Source organism: Truncatella angustata, assembly GCF_020726525.1.
Source record: "Truncatella angustata strain MPI-SDFR-AT-0073 chromosome Unknown BKA67scaffold_1, whole genome shotgun sequence".
Taxonomy (NCBI): Eukaryota; Fungi; Ascomycota; class Sordariomycetes; order Amphisphaeriales; family Sporocadaceae; genus Truncatella; species Truncatella angustata.
Window position 1 is genome coordinate 7066666 of NW_025763381.1, and position 24989 is coordinate 7091654.

The 24989-nt window shown below is 48.7% G+C and overlaps 5 protein-coding genes and 1 non-coding gene across 6 annotated transcripts; 2 read left to right on the forward strand and 4 right to left on the reverse strand.

The window, feature by feature from the left end:
• Positions 1-10676: 10676 nt before the first annotated feature.
• Positions 10677-11700, reverse strand: BKA67DRAFT_668035 (30S ribosomal protein S9; the record flags this gene model as incomplete). Its single annotated transcript, XM_046108628.1, has 3 exons — positions 10677-11208; positions 11340-11411; positions 11629-11700. The coding sequence occupies 3 exons, from the start codon at positions 11698-11700 to the stop codon at positions 10918-10920; spliced, it is 435 nt and encodes a 144-aa protein (XP_045965195.1). The 3' UTR covers positions 10677-10917.
• A 735-nt stretch (positions 11701-12435) lies between these two features.
• BKA67DRAFT_491312 (EAP30/Vps36 family protein) lies at positions 12436-13191 on the forward strand (the record flags this gene model as incomplete). Its single annotated transcript, XM_046096981.1, has 1 exon — positions 12436-13191. A coding segment is annotated over one exon (756 nt), but the record flags the coding sequence as incomplete, so codon positions are not given.
• Positions 13192-14047: 856 nt separating this feature from the next.
• BKA67DRAFT_t22 lies at positions 14048-14143 on the forward strand. Its single transcript has one exon. It is a non-coding gene; the product is annotated as a tRNA-Ala (tRNA).
• A 463-nt stretch (positions 14144-14606) lies between these two features.
• On the reverse strand, positions 14607-17964 carry BKA67DRAFT_550064 (P-loop containing nucleoside triphosphate hydrolase protein). The gene is made up of 5 exons (XM_046101627.1): positions 17359-17964; positions 17111-17202; positions 16086-17054; positions 15920-16027; positions 14607-15458 (listed from the first exon to the last, which is right to left on the reverse strand). The coding sequence occupies exons 1-5, from the start codon at positions 17502-17504 to the stop codon at positions 15076-15078; spliced, it is 1698 nt and encodes a 565-aa protein (XP_045965197.1). The 5' UTR covers positions 17505-17964; the 3' UTR covers positions 14607-15075.
• Positions 17965-18692: 728 nt separating this feature from the next.
• BKA67DRAFT_511565 (phosphomethylpyrimidine kinase) lies at positions 18693-20600 on the reverse strand (the record flags this gene model as incomplete). Its single annotated transcript, XM_046097409.1, has 6 exons — positions 18693-18731; positions 18826-19447; positions 19498-20042; positions 20102-20184; positions 20237-20418; positions 20500-20600. 6 exons carry the CDS (start codon positions 20598-20600, stop codon positions 18693-18695), a joined length of 1572 nt encoding a protein of 523 aa, XP_045965198.1.
• Positions 20601-21645: 1045 nt separating this feature from the next.
• On the reverse strand, positions 21646-23426 carry BKA67DRAFT_590215 (tetratricopeptide; the record flags this gene model as incomplete). Its single annotated transcript, XM_046104563.1, has 5 exons — positions 21646-21666; positions 21724-22770; positions 22819-23154; positions 23209-23358; positions 23412-23426. 5 exons carry the CDS (start codon positions 23424-23426, stop codon positions 21646-21648), a joined length of 1569 nt encoding a protein of 522 aa, XP_045965199.1.
• Between the last annotated feature and the right edge of the window lie 1563 nt (positions 23427-24989).

The window sequence follows — 24989 nt, forward strand, 5'->3', positions numbered from 1 at the left end:
ACACACCGCCATTATAGTAGCAATGAAATTTGACAAAGAACTACAACAATGCATAACAGGTCAATGACCAGTTGGCAAGATTCATTCCTACATAGGCTGCAAAGGGAGATGAATCAACAGTCACGGAAATCGGTCAACTCCTATCAGCCGCCCATGCTTTGTGCCGATGAGCCATCAACAGGTTCCGGGATAGCTGACACACATACTTGACAGCGATTCATAATAACACTGTGCTGCAGGTAAAGTCGACAGGGTCATGTTTATGCACCCATCGAGGCTGAACCAGTCAATTGACAAGATGGGGTACCAGGTATCATGCAGAAACACCTTGGTGGTAGTTCACGTGGGTGACATGTGCACAGGTAAAGGCGCCGTGGCAACTCCCGACTTGACAGTGGCTTCAGCATGGTTCAAGAAAATGTGAAGGACATGGTTGATGAAATGAATGGTTGCAAATGCAGTGAAAACACTCTGTATAAACGTGCCAACTACAGAAACTGCGCACACTTTTGAATTGACAGGCTACTATACGTCTTCGAAAACATTTGCGCGATCCAGCGAGTCACTTCTTGCAATGCAGCAGGAATTACAGGATGGGACAGAGATGCGGGAATAGAGAAGGGGAGAGGGGGGTAGGAAAGAAAGAAAAAAGCACTCCTCAGCAAGAACAGGAAATCCGGTACGGCCTACCACACTTTGCAATCCGCATCCCGTAGTCCGCAAACCCAGGTTTAAAAAATAAAATAAAACCTGGCTATATACCGTACCGCACGATTCCTCGTCTCTTTCAGGATCATGTCCACAGGAGGAAGCATTCCCGTGATAAGAAAAAGCAACTGGAGCCTCTTGTTCATACTTTAATCTTGCACGTTCTCAAATTGATAAACCTCGCTTTTCGACACGGGCGAATATATTGCCCGTGGCATTTCGACACCCCTGTTTTCTGACAATATTCTGTGACAGAATGATCACAATGAAATTTCACGTACCATGTATCAAGCAAAGCGACTATCCGTATTACAGGCGAGGCATGGTCGCCAATATTGTTCCAAGACCAGGATGTTGGGGCGAAGATCCCCATCGCTCCAAGCGAACCCCATGCGCAAACCCAGCGCTGTGCTGTAATCCCCGACTGGCGCGAACTTAAATCTCAATATCCTTGTCTTCGTTGCGGCCACCCAACCCCCGCATAGGCAGAGGTCGCCTTCTTGACAGACGCTGGTTCGACCTTTAGAACACATCGTAGGTATTCCATACTAACTTGTTATATATCGGCTACAGGGTTGCCACGAAGCGCCAAGGCACATACAGTAAGCACACTGTAACTTATGATTGGTTTACGTACATAGCAGACCACAACCTGAATTGGACAACGCTGCCGCATGCGCTCCGGTGGTTTGGATCAATTTGTCCCGCCGCGCTGGCGGAGCACGTCGGGGTGTCACGGGCTCCCTTAGGAGACCACTTACAGTGCATTTTGGACATGCAGAGTACTTTCACGGATCGAACGACCCCATACACCTCTGATTGACCATCTATCGAATAGAAATGGGTAGTCCCAGATCATACACGTATTTGTTGGGCACACTAATCATCATTCAAAGGTGGACTTGTCGACCCATCCAAGCCCCTCCATCCATCCGAGTCCGACCCCCTGGATCCCTCTCGGTGGCTTTGTGGGAAAGATTAGTCAACGTGGTGTCAATAGCACGACATGGGATTTTCATGCATCGATATGCAATTCCGCCGTCAATACGATTACGGTGATGCGGTGAAGATGGCAGAATATTGCCGCCTGATCCGTGACTAGAGGCGCTTTGCGGGTACGGATTACAGGCTGGCCATCCTTCACAAATGCCCGTTGGTCGGCCCTCGATCAGTAAAGACAAAGTTATGCTCAGCAACTTTTGTCAAATGCTCGCTCGGAAGTCGAGCGCGACACACGATTGTCAGCTAGGTTGGCTGAACTAACCTAGACAGGCAAAACCTACCTATACTGTAGATCGTATTGGATCCCCTTTTATTTTTGGATTAGTAACCTCAAGTAGCTCTGGGCGTGGTATATTGCCTGTCCCAGGTTCGGAATCTTCTCCGCCATGTCACTGATTAGAGCACACCTAGCTTCGCCCACTGCTCTGGTAGCGAATAAAGGCAACTCAATACCGAACAACAATCGACACTATCACAATTGCCGATGATATTGTGCCTGCCACACCCGGCTTGGTATCAATCAGCCATCACAAAATTGGTTGTCTGCTCAATTGCGCAAGCAGAAAGACTGCGGCGCTAATGGTAAGTGCCGTGGGAAACCGCAGCGAATTACACACACGTGATTGACAGTACCGCACTGCATGCCCGAGTCATCGTTGGCAGCTCACGTCATGATTATACTATAACAAATCAGCACACATGAAATAACCTTGCGCACTGTCCTCCAAGACCTGGGGCATGGCCAACCTGGACCCTCGACTTGAGAGTCTGGACTTACCTTTTACTGTAGTACAGTTGTGTTCGAAAGCCAGCCGTTCCTTGCTGGTTTTAGCGGCAGTTGAAGCCATCAGCGCGGCATAGGTCCTGGAAGCATTCGTCGTCGGCAGCTAACACTAACCACATGGCTAGTCAAAATATAGTAGAGAACACGCTTGTTCACAGTGGCTGGGCGAACGCGAGCGGAAGCCAACATCATGGCGGGTGTCAACAATCAGATTCCAGCCTAGCCCATCGCGCAAAAACAACGGAATGTGGGTGCGGAAGTAAGGGCGGGCAATTCTTTCAAGATCTAGCACAAGGCCAAGCGGCAAGCTATCAAACAATAATCAACCAAGGAAATCTGTCTCAGATTGCACAGACAATGTCATGTCCTAGCAACTCGGCACGGATGATAATCAACCTTGAGGTTCTTTCACACTTGCAAGCGGGCTTGTGTAGCATACATAACATGATCGTTGATGAGAGCACGAACACACTCTATTCTGTTATTCTTCGCAACAATAGAAGAGCCTTCCTGTCGGAGGTGCACTGTACAAGCGAGCCCGGATAGAAACTGTTCATACTGTAGCATGGTTACAGTAGCCATGACTCGATATACCTCAAGTGGTCCACCAGAAAGTTCCTTGCATTCATTATTTTGCAAATCATGCGCATTGACCTATGCTGATTCTCTGTACGTTGTGGGTTTCTTCTAGTCGAAGAAGTTCAATGACCTGTTTCGTGCTAATTCACGAAATCTATCTATGACAAGTTGGTCGCGGGCATGCCACGTTTTTCGGGAACGCTGTCTGTGCAAAGCCGCCTCCAATTGTAATTGCGGTCGGCTCCTAATTGTGTGAAGTTGTTTCTGCGCAAGTACATAGTACCTCACAGGAAATGCTCCGTTGGGTTTTCTGACTGGTAAAGGTGGGCCGACTCCTCTCAAGAATAGAATGAATATTGGAAAAATGATATCCACTGCTAGTTGGGCAAGCTGAGCTGAGGACGCTATCGAATATTGCCCTGAGGCACCAATCTATATCTGGAAAACCTGACGAAATTGTTTGTTGCAGATCTTGCGCAATAAATCGCACAGATACAACCTTACTGATCGTTCCCTTGCAGAAATTCTTTCAATATGCACCATGAAAATTTGCAGAAGAAGCATACTAAATATCTCAAGCCGAATACCCCCATGGCTGAGGGTGTTTTGGCATATCTGCTGCAGCGATGGGAGCCACGCCAAGTGAGTTACCTCTACGAGACTGACTACCTACGTACGGTCTAGGCGGCGATCATTTACGCACAGAACTTTTCGGATCCGACGTGACCGCGGTTCCAGATTACCCAGCTAGTAACCTTAATTCTAGACAGTGTCAAGGACAACCCTCATCGACAGCATTGCTATCTGCCATGGATACCCTCGATACCGATGGCATAATCTCTCTTGACGCGTTCTCGGCGATTTACAATTCCTACGACGGTTGCTCGACACCAAATCCCTGTGAATATCATCCGCGACACGCCCCTTGCTAGATCTGCATATCTGAGTGCCAAGAGCTGCGATGACGATCACTTCTCCATAGACAAAGCTGATGCTCATACGCTAGCTCCCTTGATTCGACAACAATTTCATCAGACTTTCTCTCTGCCATTTCAGATCATGCCAATGTCTTTTTTTTCTTCTTTTTTTTTGTGGATTTGCGATATCTTGGTCCGATCGCAGGAAGACATCTAAAACTGCTGTATGGATTCTGAGATATGGAACTTTGAACGCCACTGACGTATATGACTTGTTATCACAACCATGATCTTTACGTACTGAGATCGCGCCTTATTGCAAATTTTTCGGCAGATGCTCAGGCGCCATGTCTCACTCAGGAGAGGCAATTACTTGGGCATTGGCCTTGTTCTTGAAATCCCGATGTTATATGGCAAGCGGTAAATAAAGAAAATACGCGTTCCTAAGCGCGGCCAGTGAGAAGCGGCTCGTTCTAAAACATTTCGTGCCACGGCAATGGGATTCAGACGGCTCAATTTCCCATACTGCTAGGCAGCTAGGATCTCTCAGCTCCTGGGCCGCTGTGTTCCCAGACCAGCAGCTAGTGTACACAGTAGGGGAGGGGAGATGTTAGCTTGGTGTCGCTCTTTTAGTTAGACAAAAGCAAAGACATGCAGCTGTCACTCTCTAGTATGAGGTTTTGTTTCCTTATTTCCCCACGGCGATATGTCCCATCCTTGTAGATCATCTTGAACTATTTGCTAAGGATAAAATTACTAAGGACTCTTCTCCCGTCTCTAATCCTGTCTTGAAACTGATGGTTGTTCACACCATTGTGGGAAGAGCAACCATGCTTGTCATGTATTAATTATTACGCTGATTGCAATCAAGGCTGGCACAGTGCTCGCAGGGCTGAAAAGAAAAAAATACTGCTCAACGCCGATGTGCTCCCATAACGCGGCTGACAACAATCTTGGTTGCTCAGCCTCCGTGTTTCAGGAGCCGAAGAAGGCAATCCAGATTCACAATGCAACTGTAACGTAGAAGACACACATTATATGCCTGTACTGCTGGCCCGATGGCTGTGCATGATATGTCCCTGAATCTCGGATAGCTGCCATGTGGGCGCACGATATGCTGATCAGACAGCTTTGGTTATACTGTAACAAACAGGCCTTCTGATCATCCGATTTTCTATCCATCAATGCAGATTAGCATGCTGATTCTACCGGTAAATATCGTGGCTTGTTCGCTGCAATGTGACAATATTTGACCTAGCTAATCTGAGTATTCTACTAGAAGAGGGTTGCCTCGTATTGTGGGTTGAAAGCATACTGATGGTGTGTCATACAAGTAGGCGTCTTGTGCGTCGGTTAGATTTTCCCCGATCCTGTGTGATAGAACTTTGTTACGCACAGAGAAATGCTGAAGCTTATCATATGCTTGAAGGATGCGTGATGTTGGAGCTCACACTTTCCCATGAGCGATATATGCATGAGTCACGATGTTGATTCGCAGGTAACAAAAATATCGACATGGCTTTTACTTGAATCTCTGAGCTGTGGTATTCTCCATCATGTGATAGAAGTGCTTGTGGTAATTTGAGTTTAATGAGATCACAATTGTTCGCGCATGATGCACGGCAATTCCTCGAGTGCACTGCTTCAATGTACATACTCTTCTAGAAAGGGCCAGAACGTTCATGGCTTCGAGCAATAAGAACAAAAAAGAATTGCTGTACAGGATAAAGTTCAGACATATCTAGAGTGCTGGTAAACGGCAAAGTGCGTCTTTTTGGCCTGGTTTCATGCTTCCCATGGTAAGGTTCTCTCCTCTTTTCGGGATCATTCAAATTGCTAGTCATTCCAACTTCCTAACTTATTATCTACTGCAAGGGTCACGAACATCGAGAATACTACAGTCAATACCTATGATAGTTGTCGCGCTTCATTCGTATGTAAGCAATGTACACAGTCCGCCTTATGATCTCATGAGACATTCCACACACACGCGTTACTTAGTAATAGGCGCAACGGTTACTAGAACAAGTAGCATCAGGTTTGCGTTCAAAAGTTGCGGGGGAACCGTCCCGAGCGCGCCACGATTACGTTCTCTTGGAGTTACGTACGGACGCAGCAGCTTTTGAACGTGATTGATTATCTGTCACAGACAGAGCTTGTTGTCGAGATCTTATTGGTCATATCAACAATGAATAATGCAAATAGAAAGCTTCCACGCGAGGTTAATGTATGTAAGCCCATGATCGCGTGCAAGTCAACACCAATCAAACATAATACACACGCGCAGAGCAACCTAGACATGGAAAGTATCGACAGCTTTAAACAGATTGAGCAAACTGTGCCTAGCGCACAAGAGCGCAACAGGAATCTGTACACGAAATGTATCTGCCCAGAACTCTTGACTGCACGATTGCCAGCTTACAGGCACGGTCGCATGGTAAAAACAATTTCAGGGTCAATCACTTGCAAAAAGTTGTAGCGCCACACGCGGCCACTCCTGATGCAGTAAGACACAGCAAAGACACACGTTCCAGGAAATAACAATAAGTCTCGCGTCCTTTCCGCGTTTGTCGATTGTTGCGAGCCTGGGATCTTCGTGGCAAAAATCGGCGCGGATGTCAACCCCCAAATTAAAGGGGGAAAGGGGGCTCCTGGCCACGCCGGCCAGCCACCTGATAAGCGGAGCGAGTCAGGGCCGACTGGCATGACTCCGAGTTCGAGAACGTGACGGTCCCAACCCTCCGCACACGCGGTCGATGCGGCATCTAGAATAACTTGTCAATAGCGTGCTTACTGGAACGTTGTCGCTCGATAGACGCTAGGGGTGATTGAATTGACAACCGCATAAGGTTTTAGCTGCGAGATTCTGACAGTGGTACACTCCATACTCAAGTGTACGAATCACGCCTCATACACTACCAGAAACTATGAAGCAATGTAGCCCCTATTGTATGGTGAATGGGTAGTGATCTCTCCCATTTTATTTTAGGAGCTGTCCAGATCATGAATCCCGAATTGTAACTGATAACCCAGGGCTTAGCCTGCCCAGCTGGAGCAGAAGATTCTTCTCTACCCATATTGCGACAAAGGGTTCTGGTAGCAAAGGCGCCAACTTCTGACATAAGAACTCTGGTATGTAGGCTGATAGTGCTGGCCAAGTTAGTTAAACGCTGATAAAGGGGGCATCCAACCTAAAGACATACCAATCACGAACCCATTCCTGAGTCCAACTGGTACTACTACGAAACGTTCTTGTCATTTATCAGGTTTGTGGTTGGAGTTTATATGCAGTTATCATGATTGATATCACTGAGTCTCGAATGTGACGGTCAATTCGATATGCAAAAGTATAAGGTCCGTATGTAGGGAAACACCCCAATCCCATAATCTGTAACACCTATGAATTGCTCTCACTGGCACTGAGGTCTAGTTGGTTTACTGTTGGCTAGACAGTGTTTAACAACCCAGACAATGCTCAAAGGTCATTGCAAATGCCAGCCTCCCTCCCCCAATGACCTTGAAGAGAAACCCCCCTTCCCCCTTCCAAGGACACGTTTCTCTCTCTGAGTGCCTGTTTGTATTATTGCCACGAGGTTTCCAGCAATAGATGTCCAGTGTACTAAAGCTTAGCCTATCTGAGCTATTAAATGTAGAAGGCTATAGTATACAGAAACAAATAAAATATATTTGACCGGTACTTGATATCTAGACAGTCAAATCACGTGAAGGGTATGAGAATCCCATTTCATCACATCTGCTACCTATGATTGACAGTTCTGTGAGGTAACATTGCTCAATCCTAATGATTCTCTTGTGGCTCTCACTGCCTTGTTCATACACTGTAACGACAGATTTTTTGACCATGCAGCAATAAATTAATTCAGAATGAACAGATGTGTAAGATGACATCAGGTTATATAGTGCGTTTGTGTAGGCCTTTGTTGATTACAGCTTGGGTGGGTTCTCATTGGGATTTATTGTCACTTGTGATATTTCTCGGACCATACGTATGTTAGCCATACCAGAATGATCAACAAACCCCAAACACGAATGTGGTTCACGGCTTTTCCTGTGATGCAAGTGAGTCGCCTGTGATGGAATTTTCATTTCACAAGTTCTGCAGCGCCAATGATATTCGCTCGACGACAAGAATACCCTTGTGATAGAATGGATGCCATTCAAGTTGGACGACAAAACTCGACAAGTTCATAACGCTGCTTATCATGACGTGTTGAAAACTCAATACCCACTTCCACACCGCGGTGAAGTGATTATGTTGGTACACGACACCTCGTACCGTATACCAATTGTCCAGTTTACATCAGTAGACGGGATCAAACAAGAGAATACTCATTGAGTTAAGGAAAAGTTCTTTGTCGAGGCATCAGAACAGTCGAACCAGCAACACGCTGCAACGTTATTCTATTCGAGGACTTGCAATTCCCCTGTCGATCGGATATGGCCGAGAGCCGCGTCTGTCCACAACCGTGTATTATCAGTGAAGAATAGTTAATGGAAATGAAGGTCCCATTGGTTCACAGCAGATTTCCTTTGAGATGCCCACCATCATGGGTTTCGACATATTGTCTGGAACAGGAATGTCCCCATGATCTTGCTCGAGAGCTCTGTGTGAACCCCGGTTGTGGAATAACCTACGCCCAGAACGAAAAAGGTACTGTACATGGTTCAGCGTTCTTGCTCTGCTGAGGTCCAGTAGAGATCATGGTTTCGCTGCCCTGCAAACAGCTGGAAAGATTCTCAAGGAGCCTGCGCAAATGTCAAAAACAGGTTCCTTCAGGGATTTGTTTGTAGCACGGCACAGCATCCCCCCTAAGACCGGTCAAATTCAGTCGATTGATTTGTTGGTTAGCTGTAGCGATCAAGCCGCGATGTAGGCTCTATACCAGTCAAATGGCCATATTTCATGTTAGGAGGCCAGTGATGAACCCCGATGGTCAGTACGATGTGGTAGTGTTGAGTCCTATTTGTGTACCATGAAGGTGCATCATGACCTCTATTATCCTTTGAAAACAGGTATTACTCGGATTGATGATACTTCTATTCAACCTCACATCTCGTTGATTCCCATTCACACCACGACATCATCTGGACCTATAATGAGGAATATGACCGACGATGCTGTCGTTTTGATCCAGTCAATATCACGGAATCGTTTAATCAACATCCGGACAAGCCGAAGAGTTATGTAAAATTGTGCACATGCTCGTAAAGATCATCGTCAATATTATATTCAGCCAGCTACATAATCACCAGTGAGATTCTATTATTGACATAGCCCTCTTGAAGGCCACCCACGAGCTTTTTCCGATGAGGCTTGGAACAAGTTTGATGAAATGCTGTTCGGCAGTATCATTTCTCTCCTAATGAATGTGAACCGTCGAGAAAAGTGACACGTGGTACTTTTCCCGCGAGTTTTCTGGTATCTAGCCAGAGCCTACATCCATTCGACGGTCGTCGTCCTCGGCGTATTCCACGATTTACCAATATTAGCCAACCGCATTTACCAAGTTCAGTACACCTGCACCGGCCAACTTCACGGACCCTGACACGGATGCAGGATGCCCGAGATCGGACGGGCTGTATTCACCAGCCTTCGGGAGGGGACAGGTTTCACAGCTCTATTGGTCTGAACAATACAATCCGCTTGAAGAAGTCCATGAAGCTACAGTTCACAATATCATAATACACCATCAAACATACTTACATTCTCGTCCTGGCCGCTGTTTCTGATTTGCAAGCCGGACCATTTCCATCTTCTCCTCTTCTTTCGCTGTCAATTACTAGATAGACTTACGATATCCATGCTGGCTCGAGGATGGGGTGACCCGGTCTCTCATTCCTCGGGGACCTAAGTCCCTAGCATAACAAAGAGTTTGGCGTTTTACTATTCAGAAATGTATAGATGCAGTCGATGCCACCACTGATACTCTCCTCTCCCCTCAACAAACAGCAGATAAGCTATCATCTGGAGAGATGAGTTGTTTACTGGATCTTAGTGTGCAGAGCGGAAGATAGATTGGAAGGATGACCATATCCACCGGGGGAAAAGAAAATTGAGAGAATAAAGGAAGAGCTGAATGGGCGGTCGCTTCGTTCGGATTACCTGATGTGGTGTTAGGGATTGGGGAATCTCCTAATGATTAGCCAGTTTTGACAAAGTTTCCGTCGATGAGAATCGGAGTGACAGGTTCTCTGTGGGGTTATGCGTAACATTTCGCTCCGTCATGATTGACCTAAACAATAGAAAGAACCACCCGAAAGTCGAAGGTATGGAAGTGGTAGAAGCAGGGTCCTAGATGGGATAAATGATGGCTTTTGTTTGACATATATAGGCATGTGATACCGACACAACTACTAACAAGTAACATCGGCGGCTACGCAGTAACTCCTAGAATAGGCGAGGACACATCGATCCCGTAAGAGCGAATGGTACCTTTGAAGGGGTTTAGAAAACCATCGACAATATTATAACAGTACACCGCACAGCTTGGGGCAACCCCGGATTTTCCTGGACAAGACGAGACAGTTTGCATGAGGGACCAAGGAGTTTGTGAAATTTGTTGACGTTTCATTCGCCTATTCCCTTACAACCCAGGCAGAGAGAATAACCTGCCATTGCAAATGCATTGATGATCAAAAGGCGTTGACATAAGCCCTTTTTTTCATGTCAAATATAGGATCCTCTTTTTGACTCCGTTGAGACCAAACGCAAAATAGTAGCCGTCCGTTTCCGCTGTGGAGCCATAGAAAGATTACCCATGCGTCGTTCCTTCATCACGTCCAGCACGACCGGTTTGGATTCCATCCAGCTTTCCCTTTTATGCCGGGGGATAAACAAGCAGTCGGCCGTGTCCCTCCATCCCCAGCAGACAACAGCACCACCAGATACACCAAGAAGCAAACCGTTTAACGGTAAGACTTCTGGAATCTGGAACGGGCACCCTTACCACCGAACTTCTTGGGCTCGCAGCGACGGTTGTCGGCAACGAGGAGGGTACGGTCGTACTGCGCGAAGGCAGCCTTGAGGGTGTTCTTGGAGTGCTCGTCCACGAACTTCTGGTAGTAGGCGATCAGGCCCTTGGCGATAGCCTGACGGATGGCGTAGATCTGGGAAGTGTGACCACCACCGGCGACGCGGACGCGGATGTCAACACCAGCGAACTTGTCGAGGCCGATGACGAGGAGAGGCTCGTAGACCTATTTTGGTTGTTAGCTGTTGATGTGGCGCATTGACAAGAGTCCAACGAGGGATCATGGTGCAAGGGAAGAATCCCCCGAGGAGTATTCGATCGTGCAGTCATGTATCGGAGGGATTTCGTCATTCGTACCTTGAATCTGAGGATCTCAGGCTGAACCAGGGAGAGAGGACGGCCGTTGACCTTGATGAGGCCTTGGCCAGACTGTGATTGAAAAGTTTTGTTAGTTACACTGGCCTTGTCTTCGGTTTGTATGTATTTTTCATGCGATTTTGTGTCTGATCCTTCCCGTCACCAGCGATTCCTGATCTCTTTCTGCCCACACATGGCTTCCTCCTCCTCCTCCTCCTCCTCCTCCTCCTTCTCTCTTCTCTCGTGTCGCTCGCAGATTTCTTCCAGAGTGGGCGGGTCAAAAACCAACCTTGACGTGGGCGACAGCAGTAGCCGTCTTCTTCTTGCCGAAGCATTGAACGCTCTGGGTGGTAGGAGCCATAGTTGCTGATCTGTGGTTGTCGTGAGGTCGAGGATATCGCAATCTCAAACGGGCTTCTCGTAGAAAAGAGGGTCGGCTTCGGATTTGCTTGCTTAGCAACGTTGAGGCGGCGACTGCCCTTGGAGATTTTTCGTAGGGTTTTCAAAATTGTGCCCTCGGAATGCGCTAGTCTCCATTTGGTTCGATTTGGCACGGAGCCAGGCGGTTGTGAAGAGACGAGGTGCAGGTGGGGAATTAACCGGATAATTGCCGTCTATCAGCAGTCCTACTGGAGGTCAGCTGTGGATTTCTTTTTATCGGACACGGACCTGCTCTGGAACCGACATTGATAACGTCCATAGTTATGGCGATGACGGAAGGGCACGTGCACGAGCACCTCCCTGCCAGTCACTTACTTACATGAGGGGGACGAGATAGGAACAGGATGCAATGCGCATGTGTACTGGCGGCGCATGCCATCTCCGAAATCAAGAGGGCTGGCGTAACCATGAGTATTGTACTCCCATACAGATTTTCATCATCTTCAATCTTGAAATTCGCCAACGCTGAAAGCAAGAGGACTGCCAAGACAAGTGCAATCTTCAAGTCGCTGCGGTGGTTCTAGCTTAGGCGACAAGCCGTCTACCTCTAAATTCGCGCTTTGTAGATTAATAGCAGCATTTAGACATACTGCGAAACGACGTATACATGAGCAGGTCTACATATTGTCGGTAGGGTCTACTTGCTGTCGTCAACATGTCCCGGAAAGGTGTCGGCCTGGCAGCCTTCGACCGCTCGCGTCTCACCTCCGCCCAGTTCGCCTCTCATGGAACCTCACTCCGTACCACCAATACACAGGCACTAGAAACGCAGCTCTCCGTGTTTCGGTCGCTGCTTCAACAATTCGCCCAGACTCATGCCAAGGACATCCGGTCCAATCCATCCTTCCGCGCCCAGTTTGCGCGCATGTGCGCCGCAATTGGTGTTGATCCCCTGGCGTCATCCAACTCTTCATCCTCATCTGGTTCAGGAGCCGGAAACATCTGGGCACAGCTGCTGGGACGAAGCGTGAACGACTTTTATTTCGAGCTTGCCGTCAGGGTAGTCGAGACGTGCAGCGCAACGCGAGGAGAGAATGGCGGCTTGATTGGGGTCAAGGAGCTCCGAGACAGACTCATGCGCGGACGGATGGAAGGTGCCCCTGAAGTCACAGAGGACGATGTTTTGAGAGCAGTCGACACTCTGAAACCCTTGGGAAGCAGTCATTCAGTGGTCAAGGTCGGAAATAAGAGCTACATCCGCAGCGTGCCGAAGGAGCTGAATACGGATCAGAGTGCCGTGCTCGAAGCGGTACAAGTTCTGGGCTATGTGAGCGTTTCTATGCTCATGGTGAATTTGAGGTGGACGAGGGCCCGAAGCCAAACTGTGATTGAAGATCTGCTGGGCGAAGGCATGCTTTGGGTGGACAAACAAGCAGATGAATGGGAGTATTGGAGTCCTGGGTTCATGCTGGGCGGCGCTGGTGTTTGATAAAAGTTGTGGCCCATATGACCGCGCAAGTTGATATTGATGCAAATCTTCTGTTTAGTGGCCTGTCGTGAAGCTAGGGCAATGCCGATGCAAGCATTTGGCTCTCATACCAGTACTACCGCGACAAGGACATTGTAGCGGCCGTTCGCCATGTGGGATCAAGTCGACCTTCACGGATACTCGACTCGTATCGGACTCAAGATCTACCAGCATCGAAGGTCGACACTGGTATAGCTATGGCTAGAGGTAGGCTATATCTATGAGATGACTCTTATACAAGGCTAGTACTTATCACCGCGGGCACTGAGCATGGATTGGGGATACTTAGGAGTCGTGCCCAAATGACGCTTGAAATAAGGGCCGCGACACACTATCATGTTATTTTGGCTGCCGTCTGTCTCAAATGTCAGCTCTGAGCCGGCTTGTCCAGCGTAACAACCAACTCATCTGCTCTTGAGGAGCCTGACCGTATAAGGATCAGCTCCTTGCTTCTAGCTTCCGGTTCATCTTAATATGCAGACTACACTCGGTCTCCGGAGCGTAGAGTTCGGCCAATGGAGGATAACCCTGCATGATTACCACCTCTGCCCATCTCCACCCAATCTCCATGCCCATAAGTACGCAATGGCTTGGCATCCATCCCCTTCAGCTAGTATCCACTCGTTACCTACCATTCTATCTGTACATTCTTCCTATCCCCATTTTCATCCCCTTAACTGCAAAGTTTTCCATCTGAACGAGTTTCCACGTGTGCTGCTACTTAGTGTCGCTTTAAAAGACAATTTTCATCCAATCACCATCGTGGTGACCAGTTCCATATATATCATATATGTCTCAAGGGGATGTGGTCTAGTGGTATGACGTTTCCTTAGCATGCGATGAACTCGTTTCACAAGCATGGAAAAGGTTCTGGGTTCGATTCCCAGCCTCTCCACCATTACTTTTGCCAGCTGAATACTGAATTCTTTTTTTATTTATTCATCTCCCACCGTTTGTTGGCAGTGGCTTTTTCGGATACCATCTTTCGTAAACGACTGACTTAACGTAGAACGACCTTAAGCTTAATCTGTATATTATTAACAAATGATGAATTCCGAGGCATGAGCCAGTCTTAACTGATAGCCTCATGAAATTTCAATCAACTCTATGTAATATAATAAATACCAATAAATTTGGCCGGATTGTTTACATATTAGTTACAACTGGTAATCTCAATCGTAGGGTAGGTGTGTTTCAAAGCTCACGCGACTCTGTATTCCACCAGTCCGTCTTTATCATTGTATTTTCTTATTCGACAAACTCTCACTCGTCCAACTCCAGGCGAACAGTGATGGAGATTCTGTCAGAGCCATGTACTTCATTCAACATCAGGTTTTTCACTGGACAAACACCTCCTGTTCGAAACAGAATACAATTTATTCTGCTACCTATTCGGCACCAGACACAGACCTCTTCGTCAAGCTTATTAGCTAACTACCTTTCCACCTCCCCCCTCAGAGATCAAATTCCTGAACCATCTGAAGGGCTATCTGCTACACTGAGCCTAGTAACCTACAAAAGGTACCAAGGATCGCTTCGGATTAATGGCATGATATGGGCTCTCAAACAGACCCTCGAGGCCAAATCTAATGTCAAATCAAAATCCCTCTAACCCCAACGCCGACTTTTGTTGCATATGTGCATGTAGAAGAAAACAACCGTGAACTATCATGCTCCCCGAAAATTTGAGGCAGAATACAGTGAGCTTCGCTGCTGTGAGTTCAAGCAGATATCACATCAGTTTACCATCGGCTGTTGCCGCCAAGGGGTTGATCGTTGGCACCAGACTGGCGACCACCGCCGCCACCACGGCCACCTATGTGCATGTCAGTCGAAAAGCTCACATTGTCGCGTAGGGACACAAGGACTCACCTCTGTGACCACCACCACCACCACGGCCACGGCCCCAACCGCCGTATCGACCGCCGCCACCTCCACCGTATCTGACCATCTCTTGAAGTCTAGGATCAATCTGCTGCTTGGCTTCTTGCAAGACATTAACGAGATCACGAGCCTGCTTGGAGTCTGGAGAATGTTGTTAATATAGGGCCAAATGAGGAAATAGCACATGATCGGCTTACTATCAGTAGTGAAAAGGGTGATGGCCGTGCCAGTTTGGCCGGCACGACCAGTTCGACCAATACGATGGATATAATCCTCCGAGTTGTTCGGGTAGTCGTAGTTGAAAACGTGAGTGATGTTACGGACATCTTGATTACGATACAGGTTAGCTTCAGATAGCAAGGTTTTGTGTAGCAATCCCAGCAACGGATAATATATAAAAATATAGATCCGTGCTTTCTCCGTGGAGAATGGGGCTGTCCGTTGCGTCAACATGCCAGTATGGAGACATTGAACACGGTCCGGGGTCCTCGGGAAATATTGGAATCAAGAGACAGCTTGAAAGAATCAAGAAATGCCAATTCCGCCCTTGTGCGACAAACGAGAGCAGGGCACAGGGCGGAACTCAAATGTTATAGCAGCACGGGCACAGCTGCTATACAAAGGATCCCAATAATCCTGGAAGTGAGAGAACCACGAAACACGAGATCAGGCAAGTTTGTGCACAATAGAGAGAGCCCCTAAGCATACATGAGAGTAAAGCACAGTGGAAGTACCTCTGCTGGAAGCTGCTACGGGGGGAGGGGAGGAATGGGGTTTATAATCATACCGATACCACGCGAAGCCACGTCAGTGGCAACCATGATGGGGCTCTTGCCGTTCTTGAACTGGTCAAGGACCCAGTCACGCTCGTTTTGCTGCTTGTCACCGTGGATAGCTGCAGGAGAAAATTAGTCATGCCCGTAGTGCAATACGAATAAAGGAGGAATACGCACAGAGTGCCGGCCAGCCGTCTTGACGGAGGAATCGAGTAATCTCATCAGCGACACGCTTGGTGCCAACAAAGATGAGACACTTGTTAGCCTTGTCATCCATGATCTTCTCGAGGTGCTTGATCATCTTGTCACGCTTCTCGGACTCGCTGACAACCTCGACGATTTGAGTGATACGGTGATTGGCAGAGAGATCCAGGGAACCAATGTTGACTTGAATGAAGTCATTCAGGAAGTCAGAAGCCATGGCTCTGACCTCCTTGGGCCATGTGGCAGACCACATGAGGGTTTGTCTGTCGGGGCGGATCTGGCTGATGATCTTGCGGATCTGGGGCTCGAAACCCATATCAAGCATACGATCAGCCTCGTCGAGAACAAGGTAGGTTACACGACGAAGGTTGGTCTTGCCACTCTCAACCATATCAATCAAACGACCAGGGGTCGCAATGCAGACCTCGACACCCTTAGACAGGTCGCGAATCTGGGGACCACGGGGAACACCACCATAGACACATGTGTTTCGAATGCGAGATGATCGACCAAACTTGGTAATCTCCTGTTGAATCTGGACGGCCAACTCACGAGTGGGAGCCAGGACAAGGACGATAGGGCCATCGCCAGGCGCCAAAAGCGGCTGGGCGTTGATGTGAACGATAGCGGGCAAACAGTAGGTGAGTGTCTTTCCTGAACCGGTCTCGGCAATGCCGACGACATCACGACCAGTAAGAGCCATGGGCCAGCCCTGGGACTGAATAGCTGTGGGAGCGGGGAAGCCTTGTGCCTTGACCTCGTCCATGACATATCGAGGGAAACCAGCTTCGTCAAAGGTCTCGACGGGCTTGGGAATATCACTACCGTGGACGGTCATCTGGTGGTCTCTTCGGAATCGGTCAACTTCTTGAGAGGATCGGGCAGCGACTGCATCGTCCTCTTTGTAGAATGACTTCTCGAACTTAGGCATTGCGCTGAGATCTGTAACAAAGCTGTTAGCACGTTACCAAGAGTGACAATTCAAAAGAATCACGAACCCCAGTTTTGCTTTTGCAGACCTGCACCGAGGTTAGACATACGGTCACCACCGCCGCCGCCGCCGTGACCGTTGGAGTAGCCATTGCTGCCACTGTAAGACATGTTAGTAGGAGCGAATCAGAATTTGGAAGCAAGAAAATGCGAGTATCCCCAACCGTGTTATTAATCCGACTTCTCTCCGACAAGCTGGGGGGAGTGGGAGAAAGCATGGGAGAACTCGCACGATCCGACAAAGATCTTAACATACCCGTAGCCACCACCGTTGCCGAAATCACGGCCACCACCACCGCCGCCGCCAGACCCATACTTATCGTAACCGCCGCCGCCGCCACCGCCGTAGCCGCCGCCGCCGCCGCCTCCGCGACCGCCACCGTAGCCACCGCCGTAAGACATGATGAACTTGTCGAAGGTTGTGGGGGGAAGAATGGGGTGAAGTTGTACAGAGCGCTCAGCGCAGATGTCGCAAGATTATCGAGGTTGAGCAAAAAAGCTACCGCGATCGCAACTTGGATGGAAGGTCGAGGTGTATTAAAGCGAGCTGTTGGTCGCGAAATGAGAGGCTGTGCGAAGATAGATCGGTCACACAAAGAGTTGGTTGAGTAGATGAAGGAATTGAGACGGGTGGTTGTTTGGGTGGATGGAAGTTTTGATGGCTGAAAGAGGCGAGGAACTCGAAGGCAACAAGGGTGGTCTAGTTGGGCAAAAAAATTATTTCAGCAAGAGCTAACCTGAGGTCTGCTAGCCTGGAGGAGCGCTCCACCAGCAGACCCGAGCCCGGCCAATTACTGAGGCCTATGGCCCGTGCGCTTCGGACAGCCCCTGCATTCTCTGTCATACTTGTACGGTTAAGTACCTAACCTAGAGGTTAGTTGATGCATTTGCCAGCATCTAATAAATAAACGGGTCACGGCCGTTCCTTCCATTGATAAGGAATGGGCATTGATAACGGATCAATACGTACGGTACCGTATGTGCGCAGCGTCTTTCTTGTTGATGTTGATGGCATTTGGCAGTCGCAATCGCAATCGCAATCCCTCGACTCAGCCTTGTGTTACAATACCGTCGAGGTTTCGTACTTGCTCGTCCAATTCTTCCGGTCTGAGATCCGCCAGATCTCATTTGTACTAGTCTAGGTTACAGCATTCTTCCCTCCAACACAGCGACCTCGACAAGGCCCATATCACTCGAGAGTGGATCAGTACTGCAGCATATTACAAAGCAGCCGGAGCTTGAAACCGCCATAGCCTCAACTTCCAAACTCCGACCAAATGTTGTGTGAGGTCAAGAACAAGCAGTCTCCATCACCCAAATGCAGTTTTGGGTAGGTGCAACTAGTCAAGGAAACTGTTCAAGTTGCATGCATCTGGGAGACTTCATGGAGAAAGAAAGAACTTTACCACAATCGAGTCCTACCACTGAGTGCAAAACAACGAGCTACTATGCATACGCAAACGCGGGCGGTTTCCTGTGTACTCTCATTATTGTGTTTATGTCAACTTGCGCCGCCCATACTTTCTTTTTGTCTGTTGCTATCTCATAATCGAAGCCAGTGTGTGACATTATCCTCTCATAGATCCGTCCTTACTCATAAGGGAACATCTCCCAGAATCCAATTTCCATCTGCAAGAGTATTAGCGCAGGAATCTTATATGAACAGCGACAAACAGAAGGGTATGACATGGTGGCCATATCTGTCGGCCGTAGATGGACCTACCTTTGTAGCATGGATAAAAATTTTCACCAATTCGTCAACCCTCTTCGGGCTCTGATCTAACGCATGGCGTTCCATCAGCTCCCTCCCCGTCTGTACGGCAGTGGTATAGTCCTCAGCGATATAGTTCAGAATCCACTTGAAATATGTGTTGTCCTCTCTAACCGTCTTCTCGTCTTCGTGTAGCAGCTGCGCGATGGCGCCATAGCCCAGAAGGCACGGCGCCAGAGCGACCTGCAGACCAAGCCAGTCCTCAGACTGCCCGATATCGAGCACGTACCGCGTGTATGCCGTGCAAGCCTGCTGCTCCTCCGTGGCTTCGATCTCAGCCCTTGGAATACCGAATCCGGCGCAGTAGTCCAGATGGAGAGACATTTCCGTGTTGATGTGTGTGACAATTTTTGCGCCCGCGGCAATGTCCGCAATGCTCTTCGCCTTGTATGCAGCCAAAGCATTCGCTCGTGCAAAGTGGACAAGATAGAGGTAGTCCTGAATCAGGTAGTTCTTGAAAGATTCCAGGGGCAATTTGCCACTACCCATGGCCAGCACAAAGGGGTGATTGACAAATTCGTGCCATACTGGCGCGACGTCTGGACGACTGAGTAGATAGTCGATGAAGCGGCCACTAGTGCAAGATCAATACCCGCGTATAGCCCAAGGTCCATGACGACTTACGGTGTGAACGGCAGCGTGTATACCGAATGAAAATGGTTCAGCGGGCCGTTGCCTTGCCCAAAGTCAGGAGCCGTTCGGATACCTGCTTCAACATACTGCGAGGCTGCTCTTACGGCCTCCACAGGTGCCAATCCTCTTGCGATGTTTGATGCAATGGCCGAGGCCAAGGAACAACCCGTCCCATGGGTATTCCTCGAATCCTGGTACGGGCTCACAAACCGCGTAATTTTGCCCTCACCGAACAGGATATCGACAATCAATTCTTTTTCTTCGGGTGACCTGGCAACAGTTCCGTCTTTCTTGAAAGGCACGTGGCCGCCTTTGATCAAAATCCATTCCGGTCCAAGCTTCTGTGTTTCTCGGGCCAGCGTCTCAAGATCATCAATATTATGGATTTCTGTAGGCTCGTTGCCAGCGTCGGAGAGTAGGAGCTTGGACTCTGGGATGTTAGGTGTGACGATGAATGTTCGTGGTAGTAGCAGCGTTCGCAGGTATTCCACAGCCTCTGGCTGTAGAAGGACGGCGCCTGTTGTCGCTACCATGACCTGTTGCTCTCGTCAATAACATCTCAGAGAGAAAGACAATCAGGGTAGGTGACACTCACCGGATCCAGAATAAGCTTCTTGACATCGTGCTCTTCACATGCTCTGGCCAACATCTCAATAGTTGGTGCAGATGCCAGCATGCCTTTTTACGTCAATATCGGTTCCCAGGGTCTCTTACATAGACAAGGACTTACCTGTCTTAACAACATCTGGCCGAATGTCTTGGAATACAGCGTCGATTTGCTTTCGTACAAACTCAGGAGGCACATGATGTATGCCACTCACACCTGTGGTGTTCTGTGCTGTCAATGCTGTGGTGGCAGTCATGGCATAGCAGCCATGAGCCGCAATGACTTTTTGGTCCGCTTCCAGGCCCCTGTTTGGAACCGCAAGTTAGCCTTTGAGCATTGAAGACCTATAATATGCCAAGGAGGTAACAATTTGGAGAGGCACGTACGCTCCACCCGAGCTGTCCGAGCCCGCAATCACCAGCACCTTTCCTTGAATCCGTCGACCAATATCTGGTACGCCATTCTGAACAAGTTTTCCTGTGCTCATTATGACCTTTCCCTTACTCTCTCGTTTCCTTGCCCTGTCACAAAAAGGAGACTGCTTATAGTCCAAGAAGTTTGAGGGGTTAATCACACGAGCAAGAAGTTATGACCTCGTATAAATAATATTCACGAGGCGTGATAGGTGCATGAGCTGGTCAGTTCCGATCTCTCCTTCACCTTTCCGAAGTTTCAAAGCGTATAGTGTGTTGTTCCAGTCAACGTAGTCCTGGCGTTGTGTGAAGATTTCAATGATTTCCATAGTTTTAATGGCGCGAAGCGGGGTGTGGGGGCATTATTCAGATGACATATTTGAGTCAGTCGCCGCGAGTGATGAAAAATCCATATAGGTGCTCTTTTTCATGTAATGTACAATGACAATTGTTCTATTATTACAGCGAGGAGTGAAATGTGCTTGCCGCAAACAAAGGACAAATCGAAATTATCGCCCCTCATGCAGTCATCTATACCGCTAGGGAGCTGATGTATTCCATTGTCCAGGCCGCAAGCGGCGCTTTTGCACAATATTTATACCGACAGCACTCCGGATTGTCAATCACACGCTCCTGATCTCGCCAACATGCCATCCTACTTCATTATAATGCTGGACTGGTGCGCTCATTCCTCGTGACACCATTTGATAAGAACGAAACTTAAAAACAAAAAGATAAGTGCAATAATGCCACGCACGGTTCTGTTCCAACAAGTCCAGACAATATTACTTTCGCCGCATTCGGAGAGAGTCAATTCAATGGTGGACTGGCCAATAATCTTCGTGCTGTTCCGTCCGAGCTTTAGGCTGTTTGCAAACAATAACGATGCAGAGGAACTAGACGAAGTATCGAAGCGGAATGTGCTAGTTTGGTCCCAAACACGTTCAAATGAGCCATTGGTTACAAATAAGGGGCGTTGGCTTGGGCAGCAAATCTGCAGCGTAAAATGGGATGCGATGATCCGAAGATGCGGAAGTCTCAAGTTACTATGTCATTACTTCGTATCGAAATTGCTGGGTATCGTTGTATGTGAATGGCCGCCAAATCATATAGAAAAGTCTAAACTTCTTGAACCCAAATCTGTTGCATATTAGCCTCTTGTTCCTGTGCACGGTTTAGCATCAAGAGAAAACTTACCTCCATCTTTCCAATGTCTTGCCTCTGCTTTCTTGCCGCCTGCTTTGCGCTCATAATGACCATGTCCAAATCATCTTGATCTCCCATGGTAATCATGTCTTCAGGCGAGTCTTCATCGCGAACCTTGATCTTGAAGCGCCCTCGTAAGCCGAACTTGTCACGAATACGATCGACAAGATCTGGGAACTCTACTGCAGTTCCCACCATGATATAACGGACATCCTCGGCGTGCACCTTGATTCGAATCTTGCGGGCTTCCGGTCTTCTCGATTGACCTCGTGACGAGCTTGACACTGATCCTGCACCTGGTCTTCGGCTCGATACCATTTCAAAATCCCCTTCGTCAAATGAGTCGTAATCACTGCCATCAAACTCCTCTTCACCGTAGCGCTGCTGGTTGCGGCGGGGCTGCGACCTGCTACTTCTCGAATCACTGCCGCCACCATTATATGATTCGTAGACATCGTCCAAGTAGTCCTCCGTAGCGTCTCTTGGGGGCCTAGATTGTCTGCGTCTACCTTGATCCCGCTGCGAATAACCACGCTGTGGTGGTGATCTTGCCTCCGAAGGAGCCCTAGTAGGTGCTCTCCGCTCGCTGGGATTGCTTTGGGGTGAAGTCGTCTTCGTATAGCTATTCGATCGTGGCGGCTCAATGTTGAGCTTGGCCAGCATCGGTTTCGGTCCATTTCGTACCGAGGCACCACGGCTCATCTGGGGAGGCTTGTCGTTCTCAGGAGGCGGAGTAGGCGGGAAAGCACCATTGCGACCAGCTGGAGCTTCAGGTTGCTGCCGTGCGCGACTCTGGATGCCAGGCTTCACCAAGTTCGTAGCAGCAAATGAAATGTTGTCGGTAGGGCGGTCGTCCTTGTCGTTTGCTCTGCCTGCATTCTTAATTTCCGAGCCGGCGAAACCAGTAAAAGCATTCGCACGATCTGAGGCCGCAACAAGGCGGGCTTTGCCCAGATAGTCTTTTGTCTTCAAATTTCGTACTTTGGCTTCGTTGGGTCTGTAGACGACACCGACTGGAATAGAGAACACGGTATAACCCTGTGGACGTTAGTATCTCAAGAATGGAAATGTTCCTTAGTTGCTCACCTCTGCCTCCTCTCTGATGGCCTCATCGATAACGTTGTGATCCTCCACAACCTTCTCCTTGACTGCATACTGCAAATCTTGCAAGCCAGCATCCTTCTGCTGCAGATATATGTAGCAAAGACCACGGTTGAACAGGACCTCGCAAGAATACAACTTGAACAGAAGTCCCAGCTGTGCATAGTCGATCATGGTGTTTCCTCTCAAATATAGAAGCGTGTCGTTGAAATTGGCCAATGCCTCCTCGAAGTCGCCAAGTAAGAAATTCGACACGCCCTCTTGGAAGTAAGCTACAGCGAGGTATTGGTCCAATTTGATGGCTCGCTGGTATGCTTCGACCTGTGACATGCATGAGCAGGTGCTATATGTGCCATTGTGGTCCGGTCAACTTACAGCTTTTTCATGTTCACCTAGCGTTGCGTGAATAACTCCCATATTAAACAGAATCTTGGAGGTATCGGCAATGCCCTCAAAATTCTTCAGCGCCTCGTCGAACTCATTGTTATCGTAGTGGCCGAGGGCCGATACCCAGGTCTCTATTTCCTACACAATTGTAAGTCTCGCAATGCGCCGGTCACAGTCGAGTTCTGACTCACTTGTTTCAGCGACATGTTGTCTCAAGCATGAGAGTTTAACTGAATGTCGTGATCCCAAAGTCAAGAACCCCAAGAGGCCGCGAGTCGCCCTGCGACTGACAATCCCCGGGATGCGTTGACCGAATTGTTTCCTTGGTGCACCGAAAGAATAGCCCACTTCGCCTGGTGGTCAAAGGAGGGACGGGCTTTAGTAGTCCTTCTGGTCGTCGAGATCGGCTAGTATTAGTGTCGTGTGTTGTGCGCCTAATCGCAGGCTAGGTTTCCCCGCTCTTCACTTGGGTTCTGGGTTGAAAACTTGTCCCAAATTGCAGCAACGAAAGTAGATCAACGGTCCGGTCTTCAATGTGTAAGCATTCGATCAGAAATTGATCGGCTGTTGGTGAGGCGATTTGCTTGTTTGATGCAGGTCCCAGGAGGGCCCCCAAGGGATTGGGTTGTTGGTTCGGATAGGTATCGCGCGCTTGCGAACCCAAGTTCCTGGGAACGTCGTCGGCGGAATATGTGGGATATGTAGGATATGTAGGCCGATACAAGTGCAAAGACAGCCACGTACAACGTACGAGGACTAGTTCGTAGCCAAGTATGATAGTCTCGTTCTCGAAATCACGAGCAACACTTTGCTGTGGTCAAATTGCGCAACGGGAAAGACAGACTGCGTTAGATTGGTGATGAGATCTGAACACTTGCAGCGTGGGCTGAGAGGTTTGCAATAAAAGTGAGTGGATGCAGGACGAGCCAGCGCTTGCAGAGAGGCGGAGAGTGGACGGAGTCGGTTCACTGAGAACTCGATGGCTTGCCCTGGATTGCTTGGCCTCTAAGGTTAGACGGAATACACGGGCAACAAGTCTGGTCGGAGGGTTGGGACCTGCTGCGTATATCATGCAGTATGCGGTAACCCATCCGACCTGGGGGCGTCGCTTGGCTTGGAGTGGGTACGGAGTAACGTACTCACAAGCAAAACGATCCTAGACGCCTGTGCGCTCGCCGTGCAGGCCCCCCCCAGGGGGTGGGAAAACGGCTAGGGGCAGGGGTTAGTACTTGACCTCAAGCAACAAGCTATTATTGAATTGTCCTATCAGTGAAGGGGTCGGGTTCGGCGCTTAGGATGGGCGATAAATTATAATAGACTGATCGTGGCCTTGTTCGACAAGCTTGCTCGAACGACTATAGGCGCAATTTTAAATTGTGCCAGTACCCTCACCAAACCATTGGAAATCATGGCCTAAATATCGAGAGGCCACTTGCGGCTTCCCACGATCGCCCAGGTTCTGTGACGATCATTGGCTTCTACAAACCTAATGGGCCGCTTTGCTATGACCACAAAGACGTCGGTGATATCAGCAGTTTGAGAACAAGTAGATCTGTTTGTATCAGACTCAGGTGGGCGGGTTGTCAAATATGCCAAGGCCGGGTACAAAGATTCAAATGTCCATAAGCATACATGTAGCCATCATCTGTCCTGGCTCCTCCTTCGTCTCATCATTCCCAAGATCTCAATAAGCTTGGAACTGCCTCTAGCCCAGCTTTTGCCCCTTGCTAAGAGGACGAAGAGGAAGAGGAAGCGGGGATTGTTGCTTC